General features: G+C 39.6%; 1 protein-coding gene across 2 annotated transcripts in view; it reads right to left on the bottom strand.

Annotated features, from left to right (window-relative positions):
* Positions 1-5,202: 5,202 nt before the first annotated feature.
* The window catches only part of LOC123984709 (protein phosphatase 1H-like), a 56,158-nt gene continuing 43,134 nt past the window's right edge, over positions 5,203-18,226 (bottom strand). For both annotated transcript variants that reach the window (XM_046071765.1, XM_046071767.1), the window contains exons 6-10: positions 16,748-16,866; positions 13,750-13,813; positions 12,674-12,781; positions 9,824-9,975; positions 5,203-9,455 (exon numbers count right to left, since the gene is read on the bottom strand). In XM_046071765.1, coding sequence (XP_045927721.1) covers positions 9,308-9,455; positions 9,824-9,975; positions 12,674-12,781; positions 13,750-13,813; positions 16,748-16,866 — 591 coding nt within the window. In that variant the 3' untranslated portion in view covers positions 5,203-9,307. The remainder of the gene's footprint in view (positions 9,456-9,823; positions 9,976-12,673; positions 12,782-13,749; positions 13,814-16,747; positions 16,867-18,226) is intronic.

Below are 18,226 nucleotides of genomic sequence, written 5' to 3'. Positions count from 1 at the left end.
GTTCAATTCAAATTAGCTTTATTGGCATGAATGTGTAACAACAATATTGCCAAAGCATCATACATACAACATAAGAACAATCAACCCCATACATTTCATTAAACAAGTAATTAAAGCGTAAAGTAATCAAAGCATATGTGTGTTTGTGTTAAAAAAAGAGAAATATTAAAATAAATAAATAAAACAGTAAGTGTGTGTGTGTGTGTTTAAAAAATATATATATATATTAAAAATAAAATAAATAAAACAGTAAGCGTGTGTGTGTGTGTGTGTGTGTGTGTGTGTGTTAAAAAATAAAAATATATAAAAAAATAAAATAAATAAATAAAACAGTAAGCGTGTGTGTGTGTGTGTGTGTGTGTGTGTGTGTGTGTGTTAAAAAATAAAATAAATAAATGAAACGGTAACGTGTGTGTGTATATATATTAACAGACAAAAAAAATTTAAAAAAATAATTAATTGATTAAATAAATAAAAAAATCTGTGTCAAATGTAAAAACAAAACAATTACTAAAATATCAAACGATCAAAATAATAATAATTAGAAAATCTGTACAATTATTTGTTAGTCTGAGGTTCCACTGGTTGTCCTCACTTCATGGCATGAGGAGACATATTTTGCAGCAATTATTTCACATTTGGGCATTTCTCCCAGTAAATAGGGGAGTTTCTGTGTGTCTGATATGAATTCGGGGTATATTTGGGAAATGTTTGCAAAGTGTTTTTGTCTTAGTGTTTTATATGTGGGGCATGAGGTTAGAAAGTGCAGCTCTGTATCTACCTGTCCTGTGTCACACTGGGAGCAGAGTCTCTCCTCTTGTGGTAGCCAGCTCTGTCTGTGGCGACACTTTACTAGGGCCAGGCTGTGTTCACTCAGTCTGTATGTTGTCAACATTATTCTTAGTTTGGGACATTTTATTGTACTCAGGTAATTTGCCGGTGTGAATTCTCTTTTTAGGGTCAGATAACATTGTAATTTACTTTGTGTTTTGGTCGTTTCTTTCCAGTATTCGATATACTTTTCTTTCTGCTTGCTGATAATTTGGTTTGGTCTGCTTGAGTTGGTATTGCTGTCCTGAGGCTGTTGGGATTCTTGGACTATAAGTCATTTAAACTACACTCTCTCAAATCATGCTAGTTGAGAGAGTTTTGGTAACTCACGCACCGTTGCGCAGTGACTTCAAACATATGCACCATGAGAGGAGAGGACCCTGGACCTGCTGTATGCTAACGTTAAGGATGCATACAGCTCTTCCCCCCTCCTCCCCCTGGGCAGGTCCGACTACAACCTGGTTCATATCAATCCCTGCTATGTGCCTCTGGTGAAAAGGCAGCCTGCGACCACAAGGACAGTGAGGAGATAGTCAGAGGAGGCCTATGAGACACTTCAGGAATGTTTTGAGGTGACATATTGGGATGCACTCTGTAAGCCACAGGGGGACCTGAGGGAGGGTGAAGATCAGGGAGGTTAAGAACAGGAGGAAGCTGGAGCTTAAACTCCAGCAGAACAACATGAGGGAGGTCTGGAGCGGCATGAGGAACATCACTGGCTTCAGACCGACTGGCAGCAGAGGACAGGGCCAACGAACTTAATCTGTTCTTTAACAGATTTGATGCCATGGCTACTGCCCACCCCCCCACTAACTCAGCTGCTGTCTCACCTCGGAGGCATTGCGTGGCTACCATAGACTGTATATAAGAGAGGCTACCCAGCCAACCAATCACAGAGCTTACGGTCTGCGTCGACTCGAGGTGTAGTTACATTTTTGAGGAGGTGCACGTCAGGCAACGGCTACGCCGTCGATTTGACGCATAAGTATAAATTGCCCTTTTGGCTGCAGGCCCTGATGGTGTCCGCCTCGGGGTGCTCAAAGCCTGTGCCTCCCAGCTATGTGGAGTCCTTCACCACGTCTTCAACCTGAGCCTGAGTCTCCAAAGGGTCCCTGTGCTGTGGAAGACATCTTGCCTCGTTCCTGTGCCAAAGACGCCACGTCCCAGTAACTCCAAGGACTACAGACCTGTGGCACTGACCTCCCACATCATGAGGAGGTCAGTGCCACAGATGTGACAAATGCACCACAGAGCGCCACAGGAAATCATTCCTGCCTCCTTCAACTCCTCCCTCTGTGTGTCTGACACACGGACACTTAGTTAGTTTTAAACTGGACATTATTATCTGTTTTGTGTAATAACACCTGCTTAAATTATAATGTACAATACTCTGCTGCTACTATTTATTCCTTATTACTGTTGTTCACCATAACAATTCCTTAATTATGTAAATACTGTATCATAACAATTCCTTTAACTATGTAAATATTGTACAGATCCACACTCCTTATATTATTTTATTTTATATTTTTACTCAATATTTATATACTTCTCTATATACCACTATCTTTATTATATTCCTTTGCCCTTGTGCAATGTGTGCAACTGTAACACAGAATTTCCCTTCGGGGATCAATAAAGTATTTCTGATTCTGATTGATTCTGATTTTAATAACCAATCATACAGGAGGCCTACACTTTGGCCATTTATCATCATTGCCAATTGTTCCAAAATATCAGAGCTGTTGTGGAAATCCTGTTTTACATCAATAAGCTTATTATAATTACTGACCTTAAAGAGATCATATATAGGGAGGGCCGAACACGTTTTGCTTACCTGTATTCATGATTTGCTGCTTTAATCATGATAATTTCCATCACATAAAGATTTTGTCTAATGCTACTGTTGCAAAGTGTCTGACAGCTGGTGACTCTGGCTGTACTTCATTAAAACCTCCCGGTAGAGAAATGAAGGTGCTCTTTTGGATACAACCATCTGATGGCGCACGCGCACACTTTCCCCTCTTGTGCTGGTGTTTGGAAAACCCGTCAGAGTGTGGCCTCTGTGTTTCGTCTAATCTCCGGTCGTGCCCACACCCGTCCTGACGTTCCCCGCGAATTTTATCCACGCCGCTCCGCCAAATGCACTCATTTTCCACACCTACCTTTACATGCGGGATGTGCGGGGAGGAAAAGGGCAAAGAAAAATCGCGCATCGCTCCGCTATGGATTTGTGCACATGTTTTGGGTTTGGAATCGAGTGGGTGTGATACCGGGACAACTTTCTCGCACGACGCAGAGACAGAAACAGACAACAATAGATTATAAAACAGTCTGCTGCAGTTCAGCTTCAAGGTGAAGGAGTCGATGTGGATTTTTTTTGCATTTTCTCCGATCCAACAAAAACCCTGGTAATATTTATATAAATATACAGCTATGAGTTTATCGTGACTTTATAGAATCTACTTCTAATCTCAGTGGTTTCATTACGCAGACAAGAAGCTGTATTTTTTTTCCTGCAATACTTTTGAATTTTAACATTTCGTGTCAGTTAAAACTGATACATTATACAGTGTGTTTTTTATGTTGAGTTTTACACGTGTAATTTGATGTTTTGATGTCTGGAGACAGCATTGCTGGTAGCCTAATTGTACAGATCATACATTGTTGTCTTCTTAAGACTCATTAATGTTATGCGGACCTAATTTTAATCTCATTATGTAAAAAAAAAAAAAAAAACATTAATAACACAATCCTTTTTTATGGTCTGACATATTGATGAATGTCGCCTATATATGGCACTCAGGAAATCGACGGAGCGCCCGCCGTCCTCACCTGCCATATGTCATTTTCACTGAGGTCATCTGAGGAGAGCAGCGGGTGCAGGAAATATGGGAAAGGTGCAGAAGGATTTTTTTCCTTTTCCTTGGGTGGGGTTTTTGTCTCGCTTTATTGCGGCCACGTTTTGCGCGCACGCCATTTTCCCCGTGCGCTTTTACGCACAGCTAGACAGACTGAACGGAGATTCGCATTGGAAGTGGGGTGGAGAGATCTTAAAGGAGGACAAAAGAAAAGCCAAAGAGCACCGGGGGCCAGGCGCTGGTTGAGGTAGTAGTTTGTGCTGTTGGTCGGGTTGTCATATTACCCCTTGTGGAGATGACTGCGCAATCTACTGCCTTGCCGGCGCTGGTGACTTGCGACAGAGGAACCACACCAGACGTGAAGGACTGAGCCCACTGCGTTGTTTGTAAACAGCATAAATGAATAGAGACGAATATGCCTTCAAAATAATCACGTCTCCTGTGAAACTGTTGTGCGTAAATAAATAGGTGTGAACCGGGACATACATGTTTAAATTTAACAAATGAAAAGCTAAATTATCTCATATTTTAAAATAAAGTTATTTTAATGGCATGTATCACATGGACTTTTGTTTTAACTTGTTTTAATTAATCTAATAATAAATAATATTCAATGCACTGGAATTCGTATTTGGATCGAACAAAAATGATTAGGGTGGAGGGGCAAATGTTTTTGTATTTTTTTTTTTCTGAGGGTAATGGAACTGTTTGGAAAAATGACGGGAGGGTCTTAAGTGATTGAAAGTTATCTCTCCAGAGAACAGGTCATTTGGCACCATCATGCAACAGCTCCAGCCTTCACTTTGTCATGCATGTTAACAGAAAGTGACAACATGTGTCAAAAAACTGTAAATGTGTCCAATAAAGTGACAGGCGCATGTCTTGGTTTCAAATTAAAGAGTGGCTGGAATATTCTGTAAAAATTATGCATTATTTTGTTTGGTCATAATTTTTGGCAATTGCTAATCCCACTGCCGATTTGGTGTCTGAGAAAATGATTGTCATTAATGTATTCAGTGCACCAAATTATTTGCTCTGAATAATAACAACTGTTTTATAGATATATTTGCAAATCTTTTGGATGAGATTTTAATCTTTAAAAAGTGTGGATAGTTGTGCTCTCAGACCTGTTCTTTTGATTGGATCATAAGGACACAAAACTAACTCCACAGTTCTGTTAGTGTGTTTTCCTGTAAATGTTTGAGATTCTGTGAGCACTCTGTAGTTCCACTAATGAATCCCTCTGCTCTCAAAGTCTAACTTTTGGAGGCCAGTTAACCCTGTTTGTTAGTTTTTGCTTTCCCACAAGGAGAACCCTGGGAACAGAAGAAGCAACAATATTGATCAGCTCCTCTGCACTTCTCTTTGGTTTCTTACTCCTTCAGATTGATTTGGTCTGGTAACTGATTTGGACAAAGATCTGGGGAACTCTTTGGGCACTTACATACTGAGCTTCAGTTTAATTGACATTCAATTCTTCCTTTTTTTAATTACACAAACTACATTTTTGTTTACATTGATCTTTAACATTTATTTCTTTTTTTTTTTCATTTCTGGAAAAGAAACACTGAAGGTAAACATTTCCTCCCGTTCCCCCCTAAAGTCAGAGTTGCACAAGGACAAACATTAAAAATATTTCTTTTTGACTTCATCAGTTTTTTAAAAATACAAAATGTACATTTCACATTCACAAAAGGAGAGGTTGAGGGTACCACAATGGTCACTTAAAAATGGTTCCCCACTGGGCTTCAAACTACCTCTTTGCTACAGAAGAAACCTGCTAGCTTTTCTTATGTTCCCATAATTAACCTTATAGTGTAAGGTACAAAAAAACAACAGCAGAGGCTACTTTTACAATATAGCAACTTCAAAAAGGGAAACCTACAGATTGGCTGAATGGGCAAAGTAAACCTTCATGTCTAAGAGCTTCCCCAACACAAATCCCCTCCCATGCATTTACAACTGCAGTGGAACTAATAAACCCCTTTGGAGGACTCCCTGCCTTTAGAAAATCACTCTTAACAGCTCGTCCACTTTAACTACACATGATAATTGAACCTGAGTTGATGTGCAGCAGTTGGGTGGCACAGTATGATGATAAAAAATAAATCATATTTTCATTCTTTGACATTCATCTAAGAGAAAAAGGCTTGATGACAGGTATAAGGATGAACATTCAACACTTTAGTCTGATTCCCCGACGTTGTCATAACATGTCTACAGCTCAAAACATTCACCTCTCTGAGCTGGATGTCAGGTTGTTTGAAACCACTCTGCTGAACTTGGATAAATGTTAAGACAATGCTTAGGTGGGGCCAGGACAGTTCTGACTCAACAAAGTAAAATAATAATTAAGAACATTCAGACATTCAATACATTAAATAGAGAAGTTTAAAAAAAAACTTGGTAACTGTCAAATAGTTCATTTGATGGAAAACAAGATGCAACTCAAGAGGTGCAACAGCAAATAATAATGACGTACTAAAAAATTTTAAAGAAAATTTTTCTTTCATGGAATGTACAGGAGGAAAAACGCACCGTATGAACTTCAGGCAAATGTAAATGACTGCTGCTTGGAGGAACGTACATAATTGTCAACTGCAAAAAAGTCCAAGCTAAGATGATAAATAGCCCATGCAACACAATGGCACATATCATGTGATCTAAAGTCAGATCGACATTTTGGGAAATACACTTTTCCGTTTTCTGGCAGTGAGTGAGATTCATCCCATTTTCATGTCTGTATGTTCAATATGAAGCTAATGCCAGAAGCTTAGCTTAGAATAGACCTGAAACAGGGAAACAGCTAGCTAGGGGATGGGTTGGGATGTGTTATGTGCCAGTTCCAGCTCCTATTAAACAGTCGTTGTCGTTTTTACACTTCAGTTTTTGTACATATCAAACAAACAAAAGCTTAGCTTAACTAAGCTACCTGCTAGCTGAAGCTTCACATTTACTGTACTGAAATGAAAGTGGTATCACTCTTCTCATGTTAGTCTCCACCAAAACGCAAGTGAGTGTATTTCCCATAGACTGTATATAAAAAGGTATTTCCCCAAAACCAATGGCTTCCCCATTCTGGCACCATTTCCAAATGAACTTTTTTGGATTCAGTCATTCGCCTGGACACCCTGCTTTATAAAATAAGGAGACACCTTTTCACTTTACAGACAAGCCTAAAGGAAACCAGTGCTACTCCAAACTCTACATACCAACCATAAGAGAAACAAAACATGAAATCTAAGCTATCTATCACTACTTATTTTGTCAGTCAACAACATGCAGTTTATTTTAATTTTATGCGACCAACTGTTTTTTTTCTCAGCTTGAAATCAAACTTTTCAAAAAAGGACGTTTTTCATTGATCCTTTGAAGTCTAAGTTTCTCCTTCTTCCAATCTACTTCTCATCTCCTGCATCTTAACCTGACCAAGTAGCGTACCCTGATAATAATGTTGGGAAGGGGTGAAAAAATACACATGCGCATCAGTTTGCTGTCTTTGATGCAAATAGTCACTTTTCTTTCTGAAATCCAGTCACCTAGATGAACAAAGTGCAAAAAACACATGATTTGGTTTTGTGTCTGGCTATTAACATTTTTGTTTAATTTCATTCCCTACCTTCACAATGAATCATACCTTTAGCTCTTACGCTAAATGTCTGGAAGGCTAATAACTCTTAAGGAAAAACAAGCTTCTAAATATCTGCATGATCTATGCACCACAAACAAATAACATTATCACTAACTCTTGGAATCAATTACAGAAACACAAATTCAGTCAATATAAAAACAAACAGCAGTGTAACCATTGCACCATCGCTCATATTCCCAGGCCTACAATTTGTCACTGCATGCATTGACACACAGTAAATTACTAACATTGTTACTCCTAAACCTGTCCCTCTGAAGACAAATGTGACCCCTTTCAAGCATCTAAAGCTTATGAAAACATGCTAAACATGTTAACGCAAAAGAAAGCCTTCAGTTTTTTCCCACTGTGAAACGTTTTGTTCACCTTGTCTTTGATTGTATTTCATGATTTAAAAAAATACAATTATGAATTCAGTCGAATCCTCCCTGTTGCAGGGAATATTATCATCATCATTTCATATATCATATAGCTCCTTGGTTAATGATGTGGGTCAGCCTAAAGTGCGAGAACTGATGTACACAAGTCATCTAATTTAATGTTTAGTCTTATGGGGTTATTTTTCACAACAGGCATTTAGCTAAGCGTGTCAGGGATTTCTTGAAAAACTTCGATTTCCACAAATGCCAAGTCCCCCAGTGTACAGTTTAGCCTGTGTAAAAAATTTCCTTAAAGGAATTGGTTGACTTTTTGGAAAACAAGGTTAATCACTTTCTTGGCGAGAGTTAGATAAGACGATTGATGCCACTCTCTGTACATTAAATAGGTAGCAACAGCCAGGATCTTTACTGCCAGGATTATCTTACTGTAGGTTAGCTTACAGTAGGTTAATTTACAGTAGGTTAGTTTAGAAGTTGCTGTAACCAACATGTTGTACTACACTTTGGTTTTTGTACATATTAAACAGACATATTACATGTTAATTAGTGAGCTTTAGGTGCTGGTAGGCAGATTTTGTTACCTTTGGACAGAGTTTCACCCTTTTCTAGTCTTTATGATAAGCTAAACTAACCGGCTGCTGTCTGTAGCTTCATTTTTACTCGTACAGACATGGGAGTGGTTCTTTTTGTGGTTTTACAGTGTATGTAACGACCCCGTAAAACACCACTTGCCGATGTTTTTTCGTACAGATTAAACAAATGAGATATAATGCGTTAGTTTAAACCAAATCAAGCTATGTCCCCACTGTTGATACAGGCTCAAATGTTCTCACTCCACAGTCAAACTAATTCTTGATCCGCCTTGGTTAACTTCATCTCCTTGCCCCACCACCAACCCCAAAAAAAGCAATCTAGAAGCAGTTCATCAGCAAGTGAATCCTTCAAGGCCACACTGTGGCCAAACAGAAAACGCAGCTGACCTGTCAGCTCGGTCCATGGTCACAAGACAAAGGAGGTTTTTTTTTATAAACAAGTTGACTGTACAGTATAGGAGAAGAGAGGGGGAGTAAAATAGAAGGAAGAGGAGCATGTAGAGCACTGCAAGAGAGGTAAGAAGGACACAAAGAGCGCTTTTCTTCACTTTGGAAGAGCATTCGCCTAGTTCAGCTTTCACATCTCTGCAGAAGTTCAGGGGAAGTCAACCTCCATCATCCTATGGAGCTGCCCTCACTAACCTTCAAGATTTTACCTCCATAATTTTTATCAACTTTAAACAAGCCAAATACCTTGTTGACATGCTTGATTCATGACACAAAACTGATCATGTTTTTTTCTGACTTTTGAGATATAATAAATAAATTAGTTTCCCTGAGCAGCCAAATCTGGTGACTGACCATGTCTGAACTCCTATAGAGATATGAAACACCAAGAAATCTAAATATCCAAATATTTGTATATCTGTAGAAGAAAAGAAATGTGCAAACGGCACTGAGGAAACTGGAAGGGGATTCTCAGTTCATGATGAATCAATCCTGTTGGTTTAAGATCCAACAGGTCCTTGAACTGCAGCATCTCTGTCGGGCTCCTCAGGGCTGACGGTTGCCATACATCAGAGGTATGATGAAGGCTGAGATGTCATCTCCGGAGCCCAGACGCTCATTGGTGATCCTCCATCCTCGGTCCCTCAGCACGCCACGTGCTCGCATCACCAGGTCTTGGGCTGCCATTGTATACCTGGACAACAGGAAACAATAATAAAGCCTACAATCCACAGTATGAAGGACCCCGCCACTTAATTGTGAATTCAAGTGAGTTATTTTTATGCACGTGCAAGATCCAAAAACTGCACATTTATCGTTTTATTAAAAACTGTGGAAAATAATGGTACATGTCCAAGGGTGTAATTTATCCTTAAAAGGGAAACAATGCCCATTAAATATAAATATGTAGCACAGTGGCACAAAAACTTGACATTTACTGGGAAACTCAAAGCACCAGCCTTTAGGTATACAGATTTAAAGCAACAAACCTGTAATAAAACAGAAAGAAAGACAATGGAAAGAAAGAAATTAAGAAAGAAAAAGGGAAAAAAAGCAGCAGACCTGTGCAAGTCATCAGGGTCACAGTTGGCTAGGAATGTGGTGACGGCTTCGGCTACTTCCTGGTTGGAGAGGACGTCCCAGAGGCCGTCGGTTCCCATTACCAGGACATCATCAGCCCCATGCTCGTACTGCGTCAGGTTATATACCTTAACCTGCATGCAAACCACAAAACATAAAGGGTTTCATTAAAAACACTCCTTGTCAGCTGATATTGTGCTGCTTCAGATTTTCAAACTGAAGTTGCAACAAAATTACTTTTGTACATTTATCAACTAATTTACCTCCTTGCCATGTATTACTTTGCTGCTGTATTCACCAGGTAAAGTCAGGATTGTTTTACCCTCTTCCCTTTCTTTTTAACTACTGAAAAAAAAAGTCTACAATGCTAATGCCAGCATGCTAACATGCTCATAATGACAAATTGGTCATTTTCATGTTTTTTGCGCAACAAGCATGGCTTTAATAGTCTCCCCATTTTACACAATGTAAGAAAAAATAAGTGAAACTAAACACATTTTAGTTAAAGAAGACGCCAATGGCTGGACAGCTCAGAGACAGCAACAATGAACTCAAAAAATTATAAAGACTTCTTTAAGACTTCTTTAATACTGACCTAGCCCCACACAGCACAGTACATTTTCACTACTTAATGAATTCAATGCAGTTTTCATTCACTGAGAGCATCTCGAGAAACCTCTTGAGAGGCTCTGGCAAGGGGTGAGATCTGTGTTTATGCGAGAAAGAAAGAGACAGAGACATAGAGTGCTGAGACGAGTCAAGTCTTCCATGTGAACCTGCTATGAACCCGGGTATTAATGAATTAAAGATCAAGCAGAGAGCTGTGGGAGGAAAAAATGCAAAACTCTTTAAGACAAAACTTCATCACAAGATGAAAGCGCTTTGAAACCAGCGCCAGGCAGTCAGACAGGTGAGCTCAAGTTCTCCTGCAGCAGAGGACCTTGTTCAGACGGAGATGCAGCAAAACACTACCTCCAGTGACTGTAGTGCAGATATGACAGGGGTAGAAGCAGGATAAGCCATGTGACCGACTTATCCTTTTATATAGGACGTAATTCATGAGACAAAAGGAAGGAAGGAATGGAGGTGGCAAGAAGAACTAGAATGAATGGAGGAAAGAAAAGAAAGGTTAACAGGTTCAAGATGCTGACATGTCATCCCACTGTTCCTCGTGTTTGGAAAGCCTAGCATGACTAAATGAAACACAGGGCAAACACAGATGTAAGCTGATATCTGCTGTATTTCTTTGTGTGCTCTTGACTACAAACACCAGAGAAAGGACAAGTTCTATGTTCTAAGCCTAAGTTACAGAAACTGGAATCACATTTTTTTGTACTTCCCCCTGATGATCTAGAACCTTAAAAGTATGTCCAATAAAACAAGGTGCTCATGAGAACAAGTTCATTATGTAGCTAGATGAAAATCCTAAATTACCTATGTACAAAAAAGCGAGGAGGATATAATAAGAAGATTGGCTCCTCCACAGAAAACCTTGGTCAAAATGATGCTATTAAATTTTTTTTCTGAGAGCATCATAAGTATTCGACTTAAAGCAATAATTCAACATTTTGAGAAATATGCTTGTTTTCTTGCCGCCAGTTACGCTGCATGCAAGTGCTCCTCAGATGGTCCTGTTTCCTGAGTTGGGAAGTCGTTCTTCCGACTTCGGTGTGTTCATGAGCTTTAAGTCGTCGTGTGGAAACAACATGGATGTTTTTGTATAGCGTCTGGGTGATGGGTTGTTATGCCTGTGATGTTGCTAACCAAGTGTACTGAAACAGTATAAGGCTTAGTGATTATATTCCAGATTTGTTGCTGCACCTGTTCGTTCCCTAAAACCATTCAAATGTTGCTTTATTGACATGTTATAAGGGTTATTGCTAATAAATAACTAATCTAGGTCACTCTACACCAGTAACTAATGGTTACAGCTTAATACTATATTACAAATTACATGTGAGCAAAAAATGTATATGTAATATGGGACTTAATAATTTCTGTGTAATATGACGTCAACTCTGCAAGTCAGTCTAGCTGTTTCAAGTCTTTATGTTAAGCTAACCAAACCACTTTGGTGACATATTTACCGTACAGACATGAGGGTGGTGTTGATCTTCTCATCCAACTCTTGGCAAGAAAGAGAATTTCCCAAAATGTGATATTTTTCTTTAACAGTAACTTTAAATGATACAATACTCCAAAAGCCAACATACAAAAAGCAGGAATTTAAATGTGTATAACTGTTACGTAAACTGGGGGAAATATTAGAAATACTCCTATGGCTGCAGGCATGTGTCGGTGTCGGTGTTTGATTGGCAGCCTGCCTGAGTGCCAGTGAGCGTGAACATAGTGAGCGAGAGATAAAGTAAACACACTTGCGGTGTAGCCTACATGTCATGGGTAGATGACGTGCTGTCAGTGGCGTTGAAGTAAGGACTATCCAAGCACGTAACTGGACACAAATGGTATTTGCATTTATGTTTACATTATGTTGAATGTGCTGCAGCTGAGAAATCTAGCCTGTAAACGGATGTTAGCAGTTCACGTTCCCTGGGCAAATGTTTGCTTGGTTACTCATTCAACTAGTTAAGGTGCAGGACAAGATGTGTGTTCTAAGTTAGATAAGAAGAAGGAAAGCGAATGTGGATTGTTCAGAGTCTGTGGCTGTTAACGCTGACTTTACTGCTTTAAATGCAAAGATTTGATCGGCTGTTTCGAAATAAGGTCTCCATCTATGTAAACAGATACCGGTATTCAGCCGAATTAATGAAACCCAAAACTATAAAACATACATTTCTCTCTTTTGTTTTTTTTAGAAGTGCTGGCTCTTACCTCAGGGCAACAGGAAAGGAACGGTTTGATGTAGATGTTGGAGTCATGAACTTTGAGGTCATGGTCACCGAGCCCGCGGGTCACACCAATGGTGGCCAACACCCGTGCCTGAAAACGTAGACTGGTTTTGTTTAGGTTTCTTACACATTTTTATTTTCACAGAGCTTTTTTTTTTGTCAGTTTTAAAAATGATCTGGTGTTTGTCAGTTAGCTGATGATGGGCATATGGATGTAAACATGGTCCCATATTGCCAGTAAGTAGTGTTTCACCCTGTTACCACCCAGTCAGAATTTACAACATAAGTGGACGGTGGAGCCGGTAATTGCTCACAGTACAGTTGCAATATGGCTTTGCATTTTGGAAAATTGCATTCGGTGGTGCATTAAAATAACATCACAATACAGTATGCTGTTCAGAGGTCTGAGAAGTGTTGCAGGTGCACTGAGACTTTTTTTTGCTATTTCTTTAATTATCAAATTCTTTTTCAACGTTCTTCCACTCTTTCAACCCTGTGTGGAAACTCTTCATTTTGTCTGTTCTGATCGTCAGATGCTGCTTTCCTCCCTGATGAGAGGCCCTCGTTGTGTCTCTCTTTGCATCAAACTGAATTGATTGAAAATATGAAAGTGAAGTGACACGACTGTGTATCTGAAGCATTTTGTGTAATTTATTTGGTGTTTTTCAGTTTCGGGCTTTTCTTCTCATCTCTCCCCTGCTGTCCCAGTGGGGATAAACTTCACTTCTCAGAGAGACGACCGTCATCTTCGGAGTGGTGTGTGTCTGTCTGAATGTCCGTGTGTGTGTTTGTTAGATGTAGCTACTGGAGTGAAACAGATGGACCGTCTGCTGTCTCTTCTAGCGAGGATGTACATTGATACACACACACGCACAGTGTGTTACTCGCACATCAGAGACCAAGTGTTCGCCCACTCTCTGGGTGGCTGGCAGGCATGTAGTTTGTGTGTGTGTGTGTGTGTGTGTGTGTCAGACTGACATTGTTAGAGCCAGTGAATTTCTCTGCAGTTCTGAATTCTAGAGTAGGCAGACAGGGCTTGGAGTAGACACACACTCTTACCTTTTTCCCTTCCCCATATATAAGTGGAAATTTGAGATCTTCATCCTCAATGGTCTTGTATGCCCTGTGTTTGAGGAAAAAGAAAAGAAAAGCAGACAGTGAATGGATCTCTTCTCTCCCTCTCTGACACATACATTCACACACGAATAATAAGCATACACTTAAAATAAGTGTAGTGAGAGGAGCAAAGGGAGACCTTTGAGTTATCTCTTTATTATACTATCCTAAATGCTTTCCCTGTGTCACATTGGCACTGGGAGCCATTTTGGATCCACAGCAGATCTAAAGCAACGCAGATCTAAAAGGAGTGTGAATACTGGACCTAATCTTACTTGTTGTCTGCTAGACGCCGGATAACATTAAATTGATTATAGGTGATAATATGTCAACGTTATGTTTGCCGCTTGTTCTACTGCCCCCAAGAGGCCAAAAAAAACCCATGTATAAATACATATTTTTCCATGTGCTTTCTTACATGGTTAAAGGTGTACTCCAGTGATTTAGAACAAAAGAACATTCATAAAAGTGGGGGACTTGTTGGATTACATAAAAAAGGTCAAAATTATTGCAGTAGGGGCTGAGATATCCTGACTTTTAGGGCCTAGTATGGAACAAACTCCAAACATACACTTCCCATAATGCACTCCCTGTCCTGAAAATGCCCACAACCTTCAATCTCCACACTGCAGTTTGTAAGGCAGGTTTTCTGTTAAAAATGTTTGTTTGCAAAGCTCAAGCCCATGAGTATTAGGGTTATATTTCTCAGAATTTACATTTACATAGGCTGAGTAGTACTCCTCATGATAAATCCTTTTAATATTACATGCCTATTTTTAAGGTTTAGTGTTTGTCAGTTTTGCATTAAACAAATGTTATATAATGTTACAAATGTTAATTTCCTTACCCCACCTCCCCACGCCATCTGTTCTTGTTCTTGCTTAACCCTTGTTCATGAACATATAGGTGGGAAACAAAGCCACTGCCGTTCTTCTTGTAGGTTTTGATTCTGTGTCTCATTGCAAGAGTGTCTCTCTGGAGTGCAATAACAAGTGCCTTAGCTACTGAAAAATTTAGCGAGAGAAAGCGAGCAGGCAACAGCAAAATATGAGTTAAGAAGTGCACAAATGGAAGCAGAAGATCTGAAAACACACAGCTTTGATGTCAGACTGAAAGACTCCATGCCTGACGCTGACGTACTTAAACTAGCCAGATTAGACTTGGCATCACCAGTCAGTGGAAAATATCAACTTCAAACGGCTTCATATCTGAACAGGGTTTGCCACGTCTGTCAGTCCGTGTCTCTCTCCGCCAATTTGTTGGTCTCTTACCCGAGATGTGTACTTTTCCCGACCCAAACACTTTCTGTCTGGCTCTTTGCCTTTGTGCTGGAGAGGTGGAGACACAACCTCTTCATTCGTCAGCCATCCTATCCTCCCTGCTCATCAAACATCGCACCTCTGATAGAGAGACAACAACGCACTACACTAATTCATCTTCCCACTGTTTATTTGGGAGGTCAAGCGCCAAACATTCACTATTCACTTTTTAATCACTTGTGAGGTATTACTGCTCGTCTCTTTTAAGTATTTAAACATCTTTTCGACTGTTGGCTGGACAAATCAAGCAATTTGAAGACATCACCTTGGGCTATGAGAAAGTCTGATCAGCAGTTTGGCCCTTGAGGAGCTCCATATGAATACGTCCTTGCTTAAGGGTATTTTAGAAGTAACTGCTTGCAGTAAACAAAACATTGCAACCAAAAGCAAAGTCATTATTCATCTCTTGGCTTTCTCAAATACCTCAAAAGTATTCTCCAGCTGCCTTGGTTTGAACCTCAGGATAATCTACAAGCTGAGGAAATCTGAGATTTAAATTTGACACATACACACGCATGCAGAGTGGTCTATACATCAGGGTATCATGTCAACATAGCCTAAATAAAGGTTTAAGAGAGTCTGATGGACAGCCGAGATAAAAGATTGGGTGGTTCAACACAATGTTGGTTTACCTTTGAGAACTTTGGTTTATTTTGTTAAATGAAAAACACATTTAAAGCTGCTATAATCAATATTCCTATAAGTAGGCCTAAGTCTATAATAACAATGGAAATAAAAATGGGTCGCTCGTTGTGACAAACACACAGAATTATTTTCCAACTCTGCAGTTCCTCTCTCTCTCTCTCTCTCTCTCTCTCTCTCTCTCTCTCTCTCACAGAGAGAGAGAAAGATATATCTTAATTTGACTCAGCACAGGAAACCTCACCCGGCCTGGACACAGAAAGGATTGACAGATTGATAGCTCTTTCTCTAGTGCTAGCTTCAAAGGTACTGTTTTGTTATCATTGCAAACACTTTTTTATTGTATCTGTGCCTGTAATGAACTTCAATCTTGCTTGCATGGGAAGAGAAACAGTAGTCCATGCAGTGGCACATCCTGGCTGGCACATTTATGCTCCTGAGAGCCTGAGGGGTGGTCTTATGGTGAAATATAAATCACACATTGCAACACACAGTGCTACGTGTGCCTCTGTGTGTCAGTGAGTGAGAGTGAGAGTGTCAGTAAAAGCACATCTCATTACTGGCTTCCACTGCAGCCACAGTCAAACAGCATGGTGCCTTGCTAACCCACATAATGCTGCACATACAGAACCATCTCTGCTGTATCATTATATCATATCAGGTTCAGCTGCTCCCTCATTAGTTCTCTGCTGGTCTCTTCAGCTCTCACCGTATAGAAGAGTGCAAGCAGCAGTAAGGGAGGGAGAGAAGCAGAGATTCGGACTAATGAAATCTTCATCAGATTGTTACGTTTTAGGTGGATGCAGCTGGAGAGGGCTGGAGTTTGCAAACCCAGAACATCAGCTGTTTTCATTTCACATCATGATTTGACAGGTATGATTCATGGTGAGGCCGGTCACATTTTGAGGATGCAGGGGTCTTTGTCTGCTCAGTGAAAGTGTGTGTAAAGAAGAAAATTACAAAGATGGGGGAAGACTCACCATCCATTCATGGTGAAATCTCTGTAGAGCATCCTCTTGCCCACCTCCTTCCTCTGAACTCTCCGGGGAAATTCAAGGTGTGTGAACTCATTTCCTAACAGGTGAGGCTGCATAAAACCCTGGAGGACAGACAATCATGATCTTTAAGTCAGTCAAGCAGCTTAATGTGTGGCAGATTTGCAGATAAAATGAAAGTTATTTTCCATCACTTTGTTGTTTTGGTCCAGTGTCCCTTCACTCTGTATGAGCCTGACTCATTTGGGAATTTTGAGGCTGATAGTATATGAAATAAAAAACCCACACAGAGCCTAAAATGTCTGTGTTTGTTATTAAGGATTTAATAAATGCGTGAGTGCTCGTCCTGTATGTGCATTCAGTGTTCTAGGTTGGAAACTTCAAATAAAAGCAACTAGTAGGGCCGGTTCCTTGCTTTCTTTTACATAACACAAATACATGTCATTAAGGATTGTACTAAGCCAGATGTTATACAGTTGAAAAACAAACTTGCTCTCTAGTGGACAAACTATGCAATGGAGACACTGTTCAATTATTACCTCACACATATCTCCACATTTCTGTGCTGCAATGTCTTGTTATTTACTGTCAGACATGTATGCAGAAACCAGTGATTGGTAAAAGGTAAAATGGGTTGATAATCAGTCATGCCAATGTATCGGTCAGGCTCCACTTCACGCTTTCTTAATATATGATTCTGTACCTATATATCTGCACAGGATGTCTATGCAGAAAGACACATTTGGTAGTAAGCTTTCCATTTCTTCTGACTAAAGAGCCAACTGTTTATCCAAACATCTTTGAGACATTTATTCATGAAATCAAAAGGAAACATGAAAGTGCAGAAATATGAGTCACTGCTTACTGCCACTGACTATAAAAAGGTCAATCACAGCCGGCTATTCTCAGCTGATAAGCTGGTTGAGCTGTTGCACAGCTCTATAGGAAATTGATGGTACTTCAAATGCCTGGCTGATTGTGTTGTTTGTTGTGTGAACACAGTGAGAAACTGGCCAATCAAGTTTCTCTGGTAAACAAAATAAACGAGAGTTCAGGTGCAGTGCAGGGATGGACAATATTTATGATACATGTATTTAAAAAACAAAACAAACAAAAACATTTGTTATTTGTATTTTAATAGGGTTGATGAAAATGGTTCCATATTTATATATATATATATATATATACATACATACATACATACATACATATACACACACACACACACACACACATATATATATATATACACACACACACACATATACACACACACACACACACACACACACACACAGCTCAAAAAAATAAAGGGAACACTAAAATAACACATCCTAGATCTGAATGAATGAAATAATCTCATTAAATACTCCTTTCTTTACATAGTTGAATGTGCTGACAACAAAATCACACAAAAAATATCAATGGAAATCAAATTTATCAACCCATGGAGGTCTGGATTTG

The sequence above is a fragment of the Micropterus dolomieu genome, linkage group LG16, assembly GCF_021292245.1.
Source record: "Micropterus dolomieu isolate WLL.071019.BEF.003 ecotype Adirondacks linkage group LG16, ASM2129224v1, whole genome shotgun sequence".
Taxonomy (NCBI): Eukaryota; Metazoa; Chordata; class Actinopteri; order Centrarchiformes; family Centrarchidae; genus Micropterus; species Micropterus dolomieu.
This window is presented reverse-complemented; position numbering and strand designations above follow the sequence as displayed.